This window comes from Gopherus evgoodei, chromosome 18 (assembly GCF_007399415.2).
Source record: "Gopherus evgoodei ecotype Sinaloan lineage chromosome 18, rGopEvg1_v1.p, whole genome shotgun sequence".
Classification (NCBI taxonomy): domain Eukaryota; kingdom Metazoa; phylum Chordata; order Testudines; family Testudinidae; genus Gopherus; species Gopherus evgoodei.
Window position 1 is genome coordinate 16,430,706 of NC_044339.1, and position 16,607 is coordinate 16,447,312.

The window sequence follows — 16,607 nt, forward strand, 5'->3', positions numbered from 1 at the left end:
AACAAAAACTAAGTTTAAAAAAAGATTAAAATATTCCAGTTCAATAGTGCCTAAGCCTCATTCATTTCTACAGATGCTGAAGAAATGAAGATTTCAGTCTCAGCAGCAGAGGACCTAGCTCAGCACCTTAGATTGATGTCTCTCAGGCAGGCCAATGAGCTGCATTTGCATTCCCTAAGCATATGCTGATCTTAGCCATTGACAGCAAAAAGAGATAGGATCACATAAGTCTTCACTATCCAGATCAGTGTTTCTCAACAACCAGTCCGGCATTGATCCCTGAGATCTGCCTGACACAGTTGAGGAAAGCAGCAAGCCGGTCCCCAGCATTAAAAAGGCTGAGAAACACTGGCCTAGATACTTCCTCTTGTTAAAATAAAGGTGGCATAGTAATATACAAATTACATTTACACAAAAGTAAAATGGGAAGTAAAACATGCATAGATCTAGATCAAATGCTCAGTTACAAATGTATTATGTGTATATCAGTATTCTGCATCTTTATGAGTCATATGTTGCTGCACTAGCGCACAACATTGCAATACTGATCTGATGAGGTTTATCTAGTCCACTATTCTGTGTTTGGCAGTGGCTAGTAAAAGTTGTTTCAGAGAAAGATGCGCACACAAAAAAAACCCACATAAAGAACTATCCACAGGGGAAGTGTTTTCCTGAATCTCAATCAGTTGGAGCTTTTGTTTATGCCCTGAAGCATGAGTTTAGATAGAATAAAACAGTGTAAGAAATATAATGTACCTGTAGATGTTCTCATTATCCATAAAAATGTTCAGTCCTTTTTTGGAATCCTATTAAACTGTTGCCTTGATGGATATATCGTGGGAATGAGATCCATAGGCTAATTAGGTGTTGTGTACAAATATTTCCTTTCATCTGTTTTAAACTTATTGTCTTTCAGTTTCACTGAACATTCTTTTTCTATTATGTGAAAAAAGCAGGAGTGACAAACTATTGGTTTTATAAGCTTTTGGGGGCAAGGACTGTCTTTTTTTTCTGTACTTGTACAGCGCTGAGCACCTTGGGGCCATGACTAGGGTTCCTACGTGCTATGATAACAAACAACTTATTTTGTTCACCTTCTCAGTTCCCTGTTTATTCATCTCCTCTATAAACTAAAAACGTTTCCATCTCTCCTCATAGGGACATCTTTCCATTCCAATAAATATTTATATTACTTGTGAACCCTGCCTATACCTGCAGTAGCTATTTTCAAATGGGGTCACCAGAATATCCTAATATCCCAACGTATTATATCCTTATTAAAAACTAAAAGTTTCAACTTGTTTTCACACACAACTTTTAAAATTATTATATGTGAATATTTGATTGATGGAATACATGCCTGGGCTCACTTGACACCACAAGATGCTTTTGGTTGACCCCACAACGATTTATGCACATAATGACTCTGTCATCAGGCAAATGCACTGGACTATATGACATAATATTGTTTTATATCCAAGATGCTCTTGATTGTACATATATCATTTTATGTCACTATTCATGGAAATCCCATCTAAAACATTCTGGAGCACTTGGGAAATGATCCTGACCTGCAGTGCAGGAAGGTACTTGGGTAGCTCTTGTTTCAACTCAACGGGTGATGAAGCTGGAGAATCAGGAACATAATCTCCTTCTGTCATTGCATTGGAATGTGGGGTCTCCTCCCCAACTTCCTCCTCTTCTCCTTCACTTCCAGCTGAATCTCGATCAAACCTTGACTCTGTAACTTTAAAATTTAGAATCAGTCGTGGAAACACGCAGCCATTTGGGGAGTTTGAATTAGTTTTAGAAGAACTAGTGAGGCAATAAAATTGTGATCATAAATTGAGATACTAAAAAGCATGGCATGCAATTTGAGTGTCATGTTAAGAGATGACAAGGAAGGTATTTAAAGAAGCACGATTCTTTTTTCTAAGTTTGGGGAGTATTTCATGAGTTTCGGTTATAATTCCTTTAATACATTTTCAGGGTTAAATATTGCACGTTAGAAAACTAAACCAGTATATGAACAGAATGCAAAAGAAGACCGATTCAACTTTAATCCGATACATATCATACATGAATTCTGAGTACCAAGAGGATGGGACCCAATTCAAAACCACAGCTAGAACATTAGGTTAGGTAAGTTCAGATCCAAACTCCTCTGTTGACTCTTACAATAGGCAAACAAAAAGCCCTTGGATCAGAACTCTCCCCCAGACTTTGGGGAAGTTCTGATCCAGGGTGTGTCTACTCCAGAGTACAGATGACCCACAGTACCAAATGGTGTGATGGATTATAATACTGATGAAAATCCACTAGCAAGTTGATTTTAAAAAGCCACGGTCATTTCATTCATAAAATACCATTTTATGCAAGATTTCAACTTAGACCTGCAGTAGTAATATCCCCCCTACCCACCAACAGTATTTCTTATACAAGCCTACTTTTCATAATCAAGTCCTGGCAGGCTGGAACATCTTGAAACCCTTTCATGTTCTAGACAGTGCATTAAAATCCATAGTTCATGAAACAGAAAAGGAACAAAATGCTACAACTAAAGCCAATGTTTGCATCTTACCAATTGGAATGTGATTTCCATTCTCTCGCTCTTCTTCTTCACTCATTTCTTCTTCACTCACCTCTTCTAAAACACAGAATGAAGTCCAACAGAAAAAGCTTAATATTGTTCTGATTTCATGTACATAGATGCTTAATACAGTGACCTAGCAATATGAGTATTATAGCATAATGCAGAGGTCCCAAAACTGTGGGAAGCACCCCCCCGGGGGCATGGAGGAACATTCGAGGGGGGTGCAGCAGGCCCAGGCAAGCCCCCATTAGGGGGGGGAGGGAGCATCACCCAGTCCCACACCTAGCTGTGCTCTGGCCCCACCCCTAGGCCTCACCCCAGCCATGTTCCCAGCCTCAGCACGGCTCTGCACCCAGCTGCAACTCCACTCCTGGCCCTGGCCCTGCCCCCACCTTCATTCTTGGTTTGGGGCCAAGGCTGGGGTCAGGGCTGGGAGCGGAGCCACACCCAGCTGCGGGCACAGCTGCCAGCCCCAACCACAGGCCAGCTGCGGCTCTGCTCCCAGACCCATCTCCAGCTGTGGCTCCAGCCTTGGCCCCCTTACTCCTGTCCTCATTCCCGCCCTCCCAAGCCCTCCCAAGCCACAGCCCTGATCCCAGTTCTGGGGGCAGGGTGCGAACAAGGGTAAGGGGGGACACAACCCTCAAGTTTGGCAACCACTGGAATAATATCAGAGGGTAGCCGTGTTAGTCTGGATCTGTAAAAGCAGCAAAGAATCCTGTGGCACCTTATAGACTAACAGACGTTTTGGAGCATGAGCTTTCGTGGGTGAATCTGAGGAAGTGGGTATTCACCCACGAAAGCTCATGCTCCAAAACGTCTGTTAGTCTATAAGGTGCCACAGGATTCTTTGCTGCTTTCACTGGAATAATGCCATTTCAGCAGTTTTCCGGGTCCTGCTCACTATGATCTACTCATCTCTGTTTCAGTTGGTAGGCAGAGTTTCTCTGACAGACACACAGCTGAACTAGATTAAGTGAGCCTCAAAACAGGGAAACACTAACACTGATGCCTGCTGTTTCTGCTTATTTTCTTCAATTTTACATTATACGTGTATAATGTAGCTTTAAAAATAGGTTTTAAAAACGCTTGACTGTTGGTGAAAATGTGGTGCATGAAGAAATTTCATATACATAGCTGCTATTCATGCCCTAAAATGGAAGTTTTGGAAACAAATATGCAAGCAAGTTAAAGTGTTACTGACTGTTATTTAGGGCTCTATTGTAATGACTCCTGAAACAAACAATTTATAGCCCCATGATTAGTGGCAGTCAGAAGTTATGTTGCAGTCACAGGAAGGAAGAAAGTTCATTCAGTGACATCAGCTTAGCTTAAAAAATTAGAAATTATTGGTGACAAAAAAATTCAAATAACTCTTAGAAAACTTTTTCAAATTGGTGGTTACTTTTCACTGATTTAATAGAAAAACATCCAGCAGTCAGGCCCACATTGTTGTGCTCATTTTTTGTTTCCTAGTTACCGACACACAGATAGCAATTACTAGACTTGCTTAGTTAATTTCTTTTGTATTATTTCCATTTTTTTTCAAAAATGAAAAAAAAATCTAATAAAATTTAAAGCCAAAAATAATCAAGAGATGGTAGAGACTTCTCTAGTCCATCCCCCAGGCTAGTGTAAGACTGTTCCCTACAGAACATTTGATAGCGTCCAACATGGTTTTAAAATTACTCAAATGATGAGGCTTTCAACACCTCTCTTAGAAAGACAAATTATCTCCATAACTGTCCATCTTGGCTTCTTAGATTGGTAACTTGTCTATGCCCTCATACAGAAAGGCCAATATATTACCTGTCCCAGAAGTTTTAGGTTTCTATCCATCTGTGACCAGGAAAAAAAGAAAGTGGGCAGTGTAAAGCTGTAAGCACAAAAGTGTTTTGGGTGAGCATTTTTGTGGTCATGTTTTATCACTTACCAGCTGACTGTTCAGACACTTCCTCAGAATTGCTTCCTGTCTCCTCCTCCTCCTCCTCCTCTTCTTCCTCCTCCTCCTCTTCTTCCTCCTCTTCTTCCTCCTCCTCTGATTCTCCACTGCTAGATTCTTCCTCCTCTTCCTCTGAACCAGATCCAGATTCTGTCAAGGGATAAGCAGAGAACACACAAGTAACTAGGTTCACTCTCATGTGAAGGGTCTTCTCACAAATATGATTACTTCCTAGAGTAAACTCTGTGTATTTGATTGTGTGTAATTACCTCCTGACGAAGACTCTGCTGAGCTAGTTTTTCTCTCACTGTCACTGATGTCTTGCAAATCTGAAAGCAGGTCTCTTTCCTCTGTTTTCTCCTCTTTTACTGAGAAGCAAAAAACCAGACCAGTTTCTAAGTATTACCTCTACTTTATCAAGCACTGAACACACAAAAACCCTAGATTATTATCTTCTTTAATCCCTTGCCAAATATTTCAGTCATGTCCAGCAGAATGTACCCGCCGGGCTATTGAATGTACTTGGTATAGCATTACATACTATTGATTTCAATGGTATGTAACTTTAAGAACTGCAGTGCAGCAGGATCAACACTGGAAGAGTTGAACTGTATTTCAGACTTTTTTTTTTAAGTACACCGAGTTATTAATAAACCCCACTACATGAACTGTGAGGAATGCACAATTTGGTAATGAATGTTGTAAATAAAGTACCATTAGAGCACAATTTCACAAATACAAACACAAAAATCAACACCACTTCTGACTATTCACAGTAGCATGTACAGTGACGACAATCATTTTTCAGGTTTACAACAAAATAAAAACACAACTGAACTTTAACCAGAGAATATGGTTATTTCAATTTCTGAATATTTTCTGTTAATAATCAGAGCCTTTAAGAATGTGGAAACCCAAAGAGCTAATTGTATGGCTTGGGAGCCAAACTGAACTTTCCAAGCCAGAATATTACCGAAGTGTTTTCTTTCTTGTACAGGATGAGAATCATAGTAATATTTAAACTATACTGCTGTTTCTGTAAAGTTGAATTAAGCCTAAGAAGCTTAATTATTCAATGGTTAGCTCCTTTCTCCTCAAAGTATTCAAGAGGATAATACAAATGGTGGCATTTTAGTTTGGGAGGGAATTAAGATACAAATGTAAGAAAAGAGTCAGAGGTCATTCACCAACGTCAAGAGACTAAGGCATTCAAGCATAGGCAACATTGTTATATAGCATAAGTAAAGCTGAAGCTCATTTCATAGCACAGGCCACATTTTTAATCCTCAAGGTTAAGAATTATCACTGCAGAACTGTATTTATTTTGCAGCGGATGTGGTATATGTTTGCTGGGGAGATAAAATAGGCAAAAAAAGTACTCTAATTTGGCACAAACATTGCAATATTTTGGTATTGGTTATAGTTTCTACCAGTATAGGTTACAATGCCCTTCAATTCCTGCAGCAACTCTGGGGAGAGGACCACTCTGGTGAATACCATGAATGCATATCTGTCTGGTCTGCCCTTAACCTTTTCAAAAAGGGGCCTTCTCTGCTTTTTGGTCACCTCTATCAGCATAATGTCCTCCAATGTAAGGAATGCCTAAAGAGGGGCAGATGCAGTTACTAGCCTGCATCCCCCGCCTCTGTCCACAAAACTCTCTACAGCATATAAGCAATGGCACATACCACCAAACCATGCTATCCAAACAAGAATAGTCTTCCACTCCGCAAAACATCCTTGAAGTAAAACACAGATCATTGCAACAAGGTCCATAGGCACAGGAGAAACAAGGTGGAAAACATGTTACCATCAGAAGCCTCTCCTGCGACTAGGAAGAAACTATGAGGATGGTCTTTCAAAGTAGAGGGGAAAATATTTTATCATTGCTGCCAGAGAAACTGAACTAGGACCCACAACTGCATGTTAATTTTATCAGCCTCTCCTCCCCCGCTTCAGTTCCTTCAAGTGCCAGGCTTCTCAAGGATAGGACTATTATCAGCATCTGACTGCCTGGCTAACCTGAAGGGGAACAAATGAAGGGCAAAAGAGGCAACCTCTTGAGAGCCTCCTGGAAGAGATACCAGAAGAGGAGATCAAGCAGCTGCTCGGGGATGAACTTTTCTCAGAGCAGCTTCACTCAGTAGAGCCCCATTTCTGGCCTCAGGTAAGAAGCATTGTCTGGTGGGAAACATTCTGCAAACCTGGGATGACTAGCAGTGGCTACATAATTTTAGCATGACAAAGGCCACTTTCCTAGAGATTTGCACAGAGCTCATCCCAGAGCTGCAGCCCACCAACATGAGAGCTCCCTTAAGTGTTCAGTATTATGTGGCCATTGCCACTTGGACACCTGCCATCCTTGCTTCCTACCAGCCAATAGCTGAGGTACAACAGCTGACTTCCAAAGCGAAAGCCACCTGGCAGCAAGATCTCAGATACATCTCCATCTCCTTCTGCATATTTGTTGTTGTCAGCATTGAGATGTGGAGCACAGTTCTGTTCATGCTTGCTGACAGCAATCTGAAAATAGGACTGGCTCATAAAAAAATTAAAATAAAAACATGACTCATGTGATGGCAGGACTGGTCATTGAAATTTGTGAGTCTGACTTCATGTCCCAGAATTCCAGTTGCTCCCAGATGGCTTCTGCTATGTAACCCAATGTGCTGCAAGAGAAATCCCAGAATACAAGCCAGCAAGGCAAAGCAGCACGGGATACCCTCCCAGAATGTGCACATTTACTATGAAGAAAAGTCTCTGGCATGTGGACGTCATGATTTAGATTGAAGTAGTAAACAGCTGTATATATGGACACAATTACGCTGGAATACCTATTATGCAACAGTCAATGCACCAAAGCTCAGTGGAAAATACACCCTCCAGTTAAACAAGGGCCTAATAAATGTTTAGCGAAATCCGTGAGCATTTCTCAAGACTTGTTATTACTAAAAAGGAAAGAATGATTGAGTTTAACAGCATATTATATGGGGTCCCTGCGAACATCAGCAAATCATCCAGATAATAGTTTATTTGCCATACCTCATTCATACTTTGATACCATGTCACCATTTGTATCTCAAACTGAGTGATACTTTCAAGAAAGTATCACAGAATTCCTTTTAGCAGCCAAAAAAAACCCCTTCCTTCCTCCCTCCCCCCTTTTCCCGAGCAGGTCCTTTTGACTGTCATGCAATGGCATATTATCAAGTTTAAACACTACCTGGCTTCCTGCCATCTCCTTGCTCAAGCTTCTCTCTTTGCTGTCGTAATGGGCTGCGACTCCAGGTTCTTATTTTTACTTTGTCGCCATAATCTTCCCTCACTGTTCTATGATGTGCAGAAACTAGTGAAAGAACAAAACAAAACAAAACAAAACGCATTACATTTTCCTGCTACTAATTACAAAGGTTCTCCTCTTTCGTGGCAAGCTATCTGAGGCCCCATTTTTATTTCTTTTTTTAAAAGGAAAAGAACCCTAACTACACCTCCCAAAAAAAAAATAAAAAAAAAACCACAAAGGAGAGAGAGAGAGAGACTTTGGTGATAGCTAATGATCTGGATAAGGACTTACTGTGTCATTCTAAAATGGAATGTAGCAGTATAAAAAATAAATATATATTTGGGCGACATATACTGAGGCATCATAACTTAGGGTCAGAAGGTGCAAATCCCTCTCTTTACCACTCTCCGAGACCACATCTGCAATATTACCTTCATTTCAGAGCGCTCATTACCAAAACAAAGTAGACAAACTGGGGGAGGTGCAGAAAAGAATTAAAAAGTTAAGAGGCAGGAGGGATTGACTCATGAGGAAACATCAACCACTAAATAAGGTGAAAATGGCTAAGCAATGACTAAGTTGGAAGACAGGATAATTGTCAATGAATACTCGAATGGTGTAAATATCAAGAAGAAAAAGGAATTGTTTAACATGATGAAAGACAGTACAAGTAAGGAGTAACAGGGATGAAATTAAGAAATATTTTAGGCCAAATATTTGGAAAAAAAATTCAGAAAGTGAGACCCACAGGACTATAGAATAGCCTTTCAAAGAGAGTAATGAAAGATATAGAGTATTTTCCCTTCCATTGCCTTTCTATGACAGTCATACACCAATATTTGCAAAACTGTACTAATTTTTTCACTTTTCAGTAAAAAGGTTTATATGTTGATTCCCACATTCTTACAACCTGTTTTTCCACTGATTTGGCCAAACTCCTTTCTGTAACTACATTTTTCCTGTACACATTCCCCCTGAAGTTTCAAGTGACTATGAATATATCCCCTTCACTTCTTGTCCTGAATTGCTCTGAGCTGTTCAAAAGCTGCCACATTTCACCCCAGGAGGGCAATTTTTAGAGGCGGATGAAGTGATTCCTGTGCATTGTTTAAGTTTATCAAGAGTGTGTGGGAACTTGGGGACAGAAGGTGCCACATGAATTTAATATATTATTTCATACAGAAGCCTCATAAGAAACATAAAAAGTACAGTCTATCAGCTGCAACCTCTAGAGAGGTGGCTTTAGGTAGATCAATCTTTGACCACCGTAATGGAATCTATATAGGTATTTTAATGCCATCGTTGCCATACTGTCTAGGCAATTCCTAGCTTTCAGTTACTAGAGCACTTTATATTATTGAAATTGAATATTCAATGTAAACATTTAAGCTACACTAATCTCTGTATAGTAAATTTCATTTACTTTTTCTCATGAAGTTTAAGGGAATGCTTAAAAAAAAGTTTCTGATTTTTTTCAAAATCTCAAAACCATTTCTATTAATTCGAAGACTCTCTGGTATGACAGTGCTGGGCACAGTATAAAAACCTAAAGAGAGAAACTACCTGACAATACCCTTTTAAGTATATCTGAAGTATGAGGATGTCAAAGCAGGTAAATGTCATCATCCTCATTTTCCAGGCTGGGAAACTGCAGTATAGAGATGAAGCGACTTTTCCAAGATTATCTAGCAGGCTAGTAGCAGACCCAGGAACAGAAATCAGGTTCTCTCAAAGTCAAGTCTAGTGCTCTGTCCACTATACCACAATGCCTCCCATCATACAGCTACCACACAATTTGGCATACACGGCAATCTGCCTAAGAATGGTCCAGACTGAAACAGCAAGGGTGCTGCAGCTGAGGACTGAGATGCAGTGGCAAAGATGCATGTAAGGGACACTTGCATAACGTCTCACTGCAATTTTCCTGGTTCACTTTCAGAAGCACCAAATAGAGGGACACTGGAAAAGTTATTAAAATGCAAATCTCTATTAAAATGCTTACTCTGTGCTATTAACTATGCTGCAGTAGCCCCCATTTGTGTGCAGGCTAAGCTAACCATTCTGTCTGACATTGGCAGCAGAAAGTTCCAGACTATGTTCTTTAATGGCCTCAAGTTCCTAAACATTTTGTCTTTTGGCAGATCAAGATTCTTCAAAGGCTACCGTCTCCCTTAGCTTAGTACAAAGTGCAAATGAGAGACTAACAGAATGAGAACTGATTACAAAACAAGAGTCACAGTAAGGTAATACTAGCATCCAAGATAAAACGCAAATGGGGAGTGTCCTTATTTTCTCCGGTGCCTCGATCTAGGCACAAATCAAAAACACTTAATCTCTCATTTTAATCAATTGTCACCTAAATGTATAATGTAAAATATTCTGCAAACGAAACATTTCAGGTCCAGTTTGACAACTGTAAGTGGAAATCAATGACCAGTAAAAAAATTTATCTTGTACGTAAATGAAGAATTGGTAAGGATACAGCGTCTACTGAAAACTGACTAATGGCCTGCTTCAATACCAATAGGTCAGAGTTCAACAGTACAGAACAAGCTATACAAGATCAAAGACCTTGCATTCTTTATCCCCATGTGTGGTTTTGTCCTCTTGTTCATGACTAATAAAGAAGCCAGACACTCACTCACTCTCTCTTTTTTTAAATAAAACCCTGGCATTGGCCTATATAAGAGAGATGTTTGTTTTATCTAAATTCCCCTGTTGTTCCATTTAACACTCCCTTTTACTGTTTACACTGAACTAGTTACCTTCTCGTCTGGCCTCCCGTTCCTTGCGCCTTTCTTCAGCTCGCCTTTCCCGTTCTTTTAGCTCCCTTTGCTCTTTTTGTTGCTCTCGCATTTTTCTCTCCCGTTCTCGTTTTCGCTCAAGCTGCTCTAGACGATCCCTGGAAACATTCATTTGCCTATTTTATATAATTGAAGTCTGGGCTTTTGTTTTTGTAATCTAAACCTGTTACTATTCAATAATAGACTACTAAGTTATTCAATTTCAGCGCCAACTAGCAACAAAATTGTGATATCATTGTGTACTTGCCAATAGCATAAGCAGTCCTTTACAGAAGCAGACATTAATCTTTTAAAACAGATTTGCTCTAGTCTGCCTTTCTTTATCAGTTGGCACAGAGTGCTGCAACCACCTTAAAATAAGGTTCTGTGGTCTGTTGGAATTTAAATAAAAAATAAGTAGGCTTAAAAAGCTGATTTTTTAAAATGAGCCTTGGAAGCCCATTGTATTCTACAGAACTGACTTGTTCACCAGTTACTCATTATGGCACAACTGCAGCAAACAGAGTCTTTAGCGTTAGAAAGACATCCGGTAATGAAACCACTTCAAAAGGTGAGATCCCAGCCTCTATGCAGGTGAGATCCCAGCCTCTTATTACACCACATGTTTACTGGGGTAATGACACTGATCTAACTGAATTTCTTTGGGTGTTGCAGATTAAGGTTTGGTTTTTTACCTCTCCCTCCTGGAATGCTCCCTAGCCATTTCCCTCCTCTTCTGCCTTTCCCATTCACGTCGAGCCTTATCCTGCTCTTCTCGATGTCTTTTCCTACGTTCATGCTCACGTTCCTTCTCTTTTACCCTGGCATGCTTCCCTAATAATAAAGATAAAAATAAATGCTAGATTGTTATAGTCAAGATGTTCCTATTCTTTAAAAGCAAAAGAAAAAACCAGGATAGAGTAAAGCACTAATTTTAAGGGTTTTGTGGTTCTGGTCCTAGTATGTACTAGCAAAATCCTGACCTAGAACTGTGTTGTAAATAAAATTTAATGATAATAAAAACTTGCATGTATCATACTCAATGTTAAAAATACAAAGTTTACCAACAACAGAAAAGCAAGGTTTATTATTATGTATTACTTTATAGCAACAGCATGTTAGGAGCTTTATGGATAGGTATAAAGACAAAGGGCTCAATCCTGCACCACTGGAGTCCTTGGATGTTTTAAACTGGACTTCAAAGGCAGCAGGATCAGACTAAAGGTCCCTGTCACAAAGTGGTTTCCCTCCTCCAGGTTGAGTGGGGAACCAATCATATGCACAAACACCCCTTAACTGGATTAAATGTAACAGAAGAAATGAAGGAGTCAGACATAAAACTACTGAACAAGAATTCCTATGAATTTCACATTTCTTTTTCTGAATGTTTTACTCCATTTCCTCCACCCCAGCTCCCTAATCTCATCCACTTGTTATGTCTTCTCTAACTCTTTGGGGGCAAGCAACTGACGTTTACTATGATTGTACAGTACCTTGCACAATGTGCCCCAATCAGCTTGACCTCAAAGAGCTAGGGCAATATAAATGTTAAACAACAGCTACAATACCTCCTTCTGCTGAATGACTACGATGTCTACGTTTCTCTTTCCTCTTCTCATCTTTCCTGTGATGTGCTTTTTCCTTCCGTGATGTTTGCTGTGGTGGTTTGATAGCCAAGGAATCATCCTCCTCTCCTCTAAAATGCAATTTATATGAATAAGCACAGGAAAGTAACAGGTAATTTAGAATAAGTGAGTGTGAATTGTTACTCCTTTTCCACCCTTTGTGAGAAGGAATAAGTATTTAATGTAATAATATTTAGCATTTCCATAGCATCTTTCATCTGAGGAGTTTGGAGCATGCTACCAAAATTAATAATCCCTCTTGTGAGGTAGGGAGGTATTATTAAATTGCTTTTAATAGATGGGTAAACTAAGATATACAAATCTCAGGGACTCAAGGTAAGTATCAAAAAGAACCCAGCAGACCTGCCTTAATCACAACACACAGAGAACATTTAGATTTTATTGCTTCTAAGGCAACGTCCACATCCAGAAGCATTATCTTCTTCTATTCTTACCTATCTTCCATAGAATCTTCTCTTCTGTAAGGTGAATTCCTGATTGTTATCTCCATACGGTGATCTCTCAGCTCTCCCTCTTCAAGGGAATCCCGCTTTGAATCCCGATCATCAGACTATGGTGAAGGGGGAAGGAAGGGTAAAAACAAATCGTAGTTAATTTCTCTTGCAGTGAGCTATATTTTTTTAAACTGATGTTTAACTCCACTGCTGGCAGTAAAGCCAAATGATCAATAGGACACTCAACAAAAATCAGTGGTTTATGAAATGTACAGACTTTAATTATAGCTATAACAGAGTCAAATGTAGTTAATATGTTGTAATATCTGAAGCAATATAAATTCAGTCTACTTGAGTAAAACTAACCTGCAAAAACTCAAAAAACTCTGCTGATTTATGGTAGTTTTTTAAAGACAAAACCTTTCAACAAATAATATAAACAAGTGATAATGACACCGATAACAACACCTTTTTAATAAGAATAAGCAAAAATTATTTGGGGCAAAAAAAATTTAATCATTTTACAAAATTTTACAACATTTTTTCTGTTGCAATAAGGAACAGTTCTAAAAACAGGAGCACTATAAAATTTCAAAAAGGCCAAAATAGTCTAATTATACTGCAAGAAAAGCTTCCAATTAACCAGGCTGATTTCTCAGACTTTTCAACAACTGTGAAGCAAAGTAAAAGACCTAGTGTGTTACCAATCAGGTTTTAACAAAACACAACATTCTGGTAAGCTTTGACACTTAGAGATAGTGCTCACCTGTTAAATATGGAAGCACAAAAGAACTTCATTGATAGTGATAGAGGAAGCCTTGTTCTAATGGAAAAATGAGGGGAAAAAAATTAAACCTCCTCACTTTAATTAGAACTATTTACTTACAAAAAGACAGCTTACATTTTTAATGCGTTTTATCTCTGCCTTCTCTTCTTGCTCCTTCCTTCGTTTTTTTTCCTGAAGAATTTCATCTAAAGTTTTCACTTTCCAAGAGTCCTTTTCATCACCCATTTGAGTCAGAACGAACTGAAATAGAACACCACATTAATGGAGGTAGATGTATTTGAAATATAATATATTCAATGCTATTGGTTACATCAATGTTTTAGGTAAGTTTTAAATGAACTTTCGATATATAAATAAACATTTAAAAATTATGATGTGATGTGTCAAGTTTCACAGAACCTTATGTAAAGAGAACTTAGTTAGCATTTGACTTAAGCTACACCAAAATAAGCTTGGTTTAAAATCAGAGTATTCACACCATTTGTACAACAGTTTAATTAACCTGGTTTAAAAATCATCTTAAGTTAAATCAGTGCAACTTCTGCAATAGTGCCTCACATCTTGACAGTCATGATGATCCAAAGATACCTAAACATGCTAGTCTTATGGTTTATTATTTTAGCGCTGTGAGGCTGTGGGAAAAGGTAATTTTCTGGGATTGCACAATTATTTACAAAGGCTTTGAACTCCATCTGTGCTCAAGCTGCTGCTGCTGTCACCAGCACAGTCCTTCCACTACAGTTCATACGCCACATTATTTGATTCTGCTCTTTCTGCCTTTTTCAAAATGAATTTGATGGTAGTGAATAAGGCTAGACTGATAACTCTAGTTTTTCATTCATCCAACACTACAGACATAGCAAGGACATCCCGCAATTACATGCCTTGGGTTTGACCAGAAAAAATATATTTTAATTAAAAGGATAATTCTGTCTCTTCAGTCCCATTAAATGTTTGGCCTCTTTGCTGAGACTGTCAACAAATATGTCAGTACCAGCAGTGGACACATCTCTACAAAGGGCTTGACTAAGACCCACTAATCTATTTCATTTAGGTAACATAATAGCCATTAAACAGTAGCAACAAGTCTTGGTCCTTTTCAACCTGTTTTTATTCCTACTTCATAGTAGTCTCATTGGCTGCATATATTAATCCTCAGTTACTAGGTGAACAAGATCCTGTTTGTATCACAACTTTTAAAATGTATTAAAGTAATTAGTAAGGACAGCAACCACAGTACAAATTAAAAAAAAAAAATTTATAACCATGGGCAAACCCTCCTAGGCAGGCAGTCTTCAGCTAAACATGGCTCACTTTAAAAATTATTCAAACACAGTATAGGCACATCTTTACATAGTTTAAAATGTGTATTTCAATTTTCAGAGATACACATGGCTAAAAGCTAGTTTCATATGTAAAGTCCCACTAGTAGAAGTGGCTGAAATAGTCACAAAAATTCAAAAGTGAGCCTTCCGGGAATTTGTTGCAAAGCTGTGCACGTTTTTGCATCCATGTCTGTCACCACAGAATAGGCACAAAATATTTTTCCCCCAAGACGGGTATGTGAAAATAGGCCAGATGAAGCTAGAAAATGTCAAAATATTTTCTGCCTCTTCAAACAGCCCTTGTTAGCAATCCTGGTATATTATACCCTCTTGCGCTCTGTTATCTGACCCACAATTAATCTGAATGAGTCACAGACAAAAATGAGACTCTGAATGAAGACATCCTGGTTTAGCATGCTGTTTATTACACTGTACTATATTCAAATACTTTTCAAATTTGGGTCATTTTGAAGTAAGGCAGCAAGGGCTTCCAAGAAAAAGAAAGAAGAGAGGTTTCTGCAGGTTGCTTGGGAAGAAATTATTTATACTGTATATAATGACTTTGCAGAGGTGGTCAGGAACAAGGACAATTTTTTCCTCCTTTGTAAAAGGGTAGTGGAAACAACATTACAAGCAGTTCATGCTATGATTCTCTTGTGGGCTGTGCTGCTTCAGGCCTTGCCTACATAGGAAAATGTTACTGGTTGTAACACACCTATTACTCCACATGGACCCTCTTATTTCAATATAAGTGTGTCTGTTTTGGTTTAGCTTGTCACTGGGGAAGGAGTTTAAGCTATATCAAAGAAGCTGGAATAAGCGTGTCCACATAGGAGGTCGTAGCCATACGACTATATCTATTTAAATTCATACTTTAGGTTATACCAAAAGACTTTCCCATACAAATAAAGCCTCAGTGCTTGGCCTTCCATGCATGCTGCCCTCCTGCCATTTATTGCCTTTCTTGAAAAGAACGATTTTATACTATGCATGAAGAGTGCCTCACTATGTACTATGTGCAGCACACTAAATTCACTCACAAGAAGCAACAGTGTGTAGGCAGTGCAAGCCCTATTGCCATCTGAATCCTCCTGGCCTCACTTTTTCAGTGGCAGGATACTCCCAGGTGTGTCTTATTAAGTTCTGCTGGAGCCTAGACTCCCTGCCAGTCAGGATTAAGAGCCACAAAGCAACCACAACTATGTTTCAGATACCCCTTCTTGGAGACATCCAGGAACTTCCCAAGCAATTTCCTAACACGCAGGGTCACGGGTTGATAAATTCTGAGTGTGACACCAGGGTCCCCCATCTCTCCCTACACTCCTGTGCAGATTTACCCCACAACGTAGCACTCTCAGCCTATCCTCTCATTCTCCCAACTGTCTCACTCGCCGGCTCACCCCTGCCCCCCTCAGCCTCGCCCCCTCACCAGCTCCCCAAGCTCCTCTAGCTCACTGCTCCCATCCAACCTCACCCCCTTCACCGGTCCCCAATCTCTAACTCCCCCCTCACCTCAGCCACCCCAACATTAAGCCCCCGGCCTGAGCGTCCAAGCCTCACTTGCCCCCACAGGCTCCGCCTCCTCACAGCAGTCCTTGGGCCCCCAACACCCTCCTCCCACCCCGGAGCGAGCCCCTCTACCAACACAGGACCCACACGGGGGAAGCGACTAGCACAGCACTCACCGCCAGCACCGCCCGCCGCTGGAGACTAAGAAGAGAGGCTGCAGCGCCAGCCAGCGCGGGACAAACGCGTCACTTCCGCTCCCCGGCGCATCCTGATGACGTACGGGCGGGACCGTGGTGCGATTGGCC

At 39.8% G+C, this 16,607-nt stretch overlaps 1 protein-coding gene across 15 annotated transcripts in view; it reads right to left on the reverse strand.

The window, feature by feature from the left end:
- The window catches only part of LOC115636742 (cyclin-dependent kinase 11B), a 35,847-nt gene extending 19,286 nt beyond the window's left edge, over positions 1-16,561 (reverse strand). For 9 of the 15 annotated variants that reach the window (XM_030537176.1, XM_030537172.1, XM_030537175.1 and 6 more), the window contains exons 1-11: positions 16,479-16,561; positions 13,583-13,708; positions 12,682-12,797; positions 12,170-12,297; positions 11,297-11,435; positions 10,584-10,720; positions 7,759-7,881; positions 4,805-4,903; positions 4,527-4,685; positions 2,582-2,647; positions 1,572-1,747 (exon numbers count right to left, since the gene is read on the reverse strand). In XM_030537176.1, coding sequence (XP_030393036.1) covers positions 1,572-1,747; positions 2,582-2,647; positions 4,527-4,685; positions 4,805-4,903; positions 7,759-7,881; positions 10,584-10,720; positions 11,297-11,435; positions 12,170-12,297; positions 12,682-12,797; positions 13,583-13,693 — 1,254 coding nt within the window. In that variant the 5' untranslated portion in view covers positions 13,694-13,708; positions 16,479-16,561. Of the gene's footprint in view, positions 1-1,571; positions 1,748-2,581; positions 2,648-4,526; positions 4,686-4,804; positions 4,904-7,758; positions 7,882-10,583; positions 10,721-11,296; positions 11,436-12,169; positions 12,298-12,681; positions 12,798-13,447; positions 13,505-13,582; positions 13,709-16,478 lie in introns of those variants that run through there. The other 6 variants (XM_030537180.1, XM_030537178.1, XM_030537179.1 and 3 more) reach the window with 6 other exon arrangements.
- Positions 16,562-16,607: the final 46 nt, after the last annotated feature.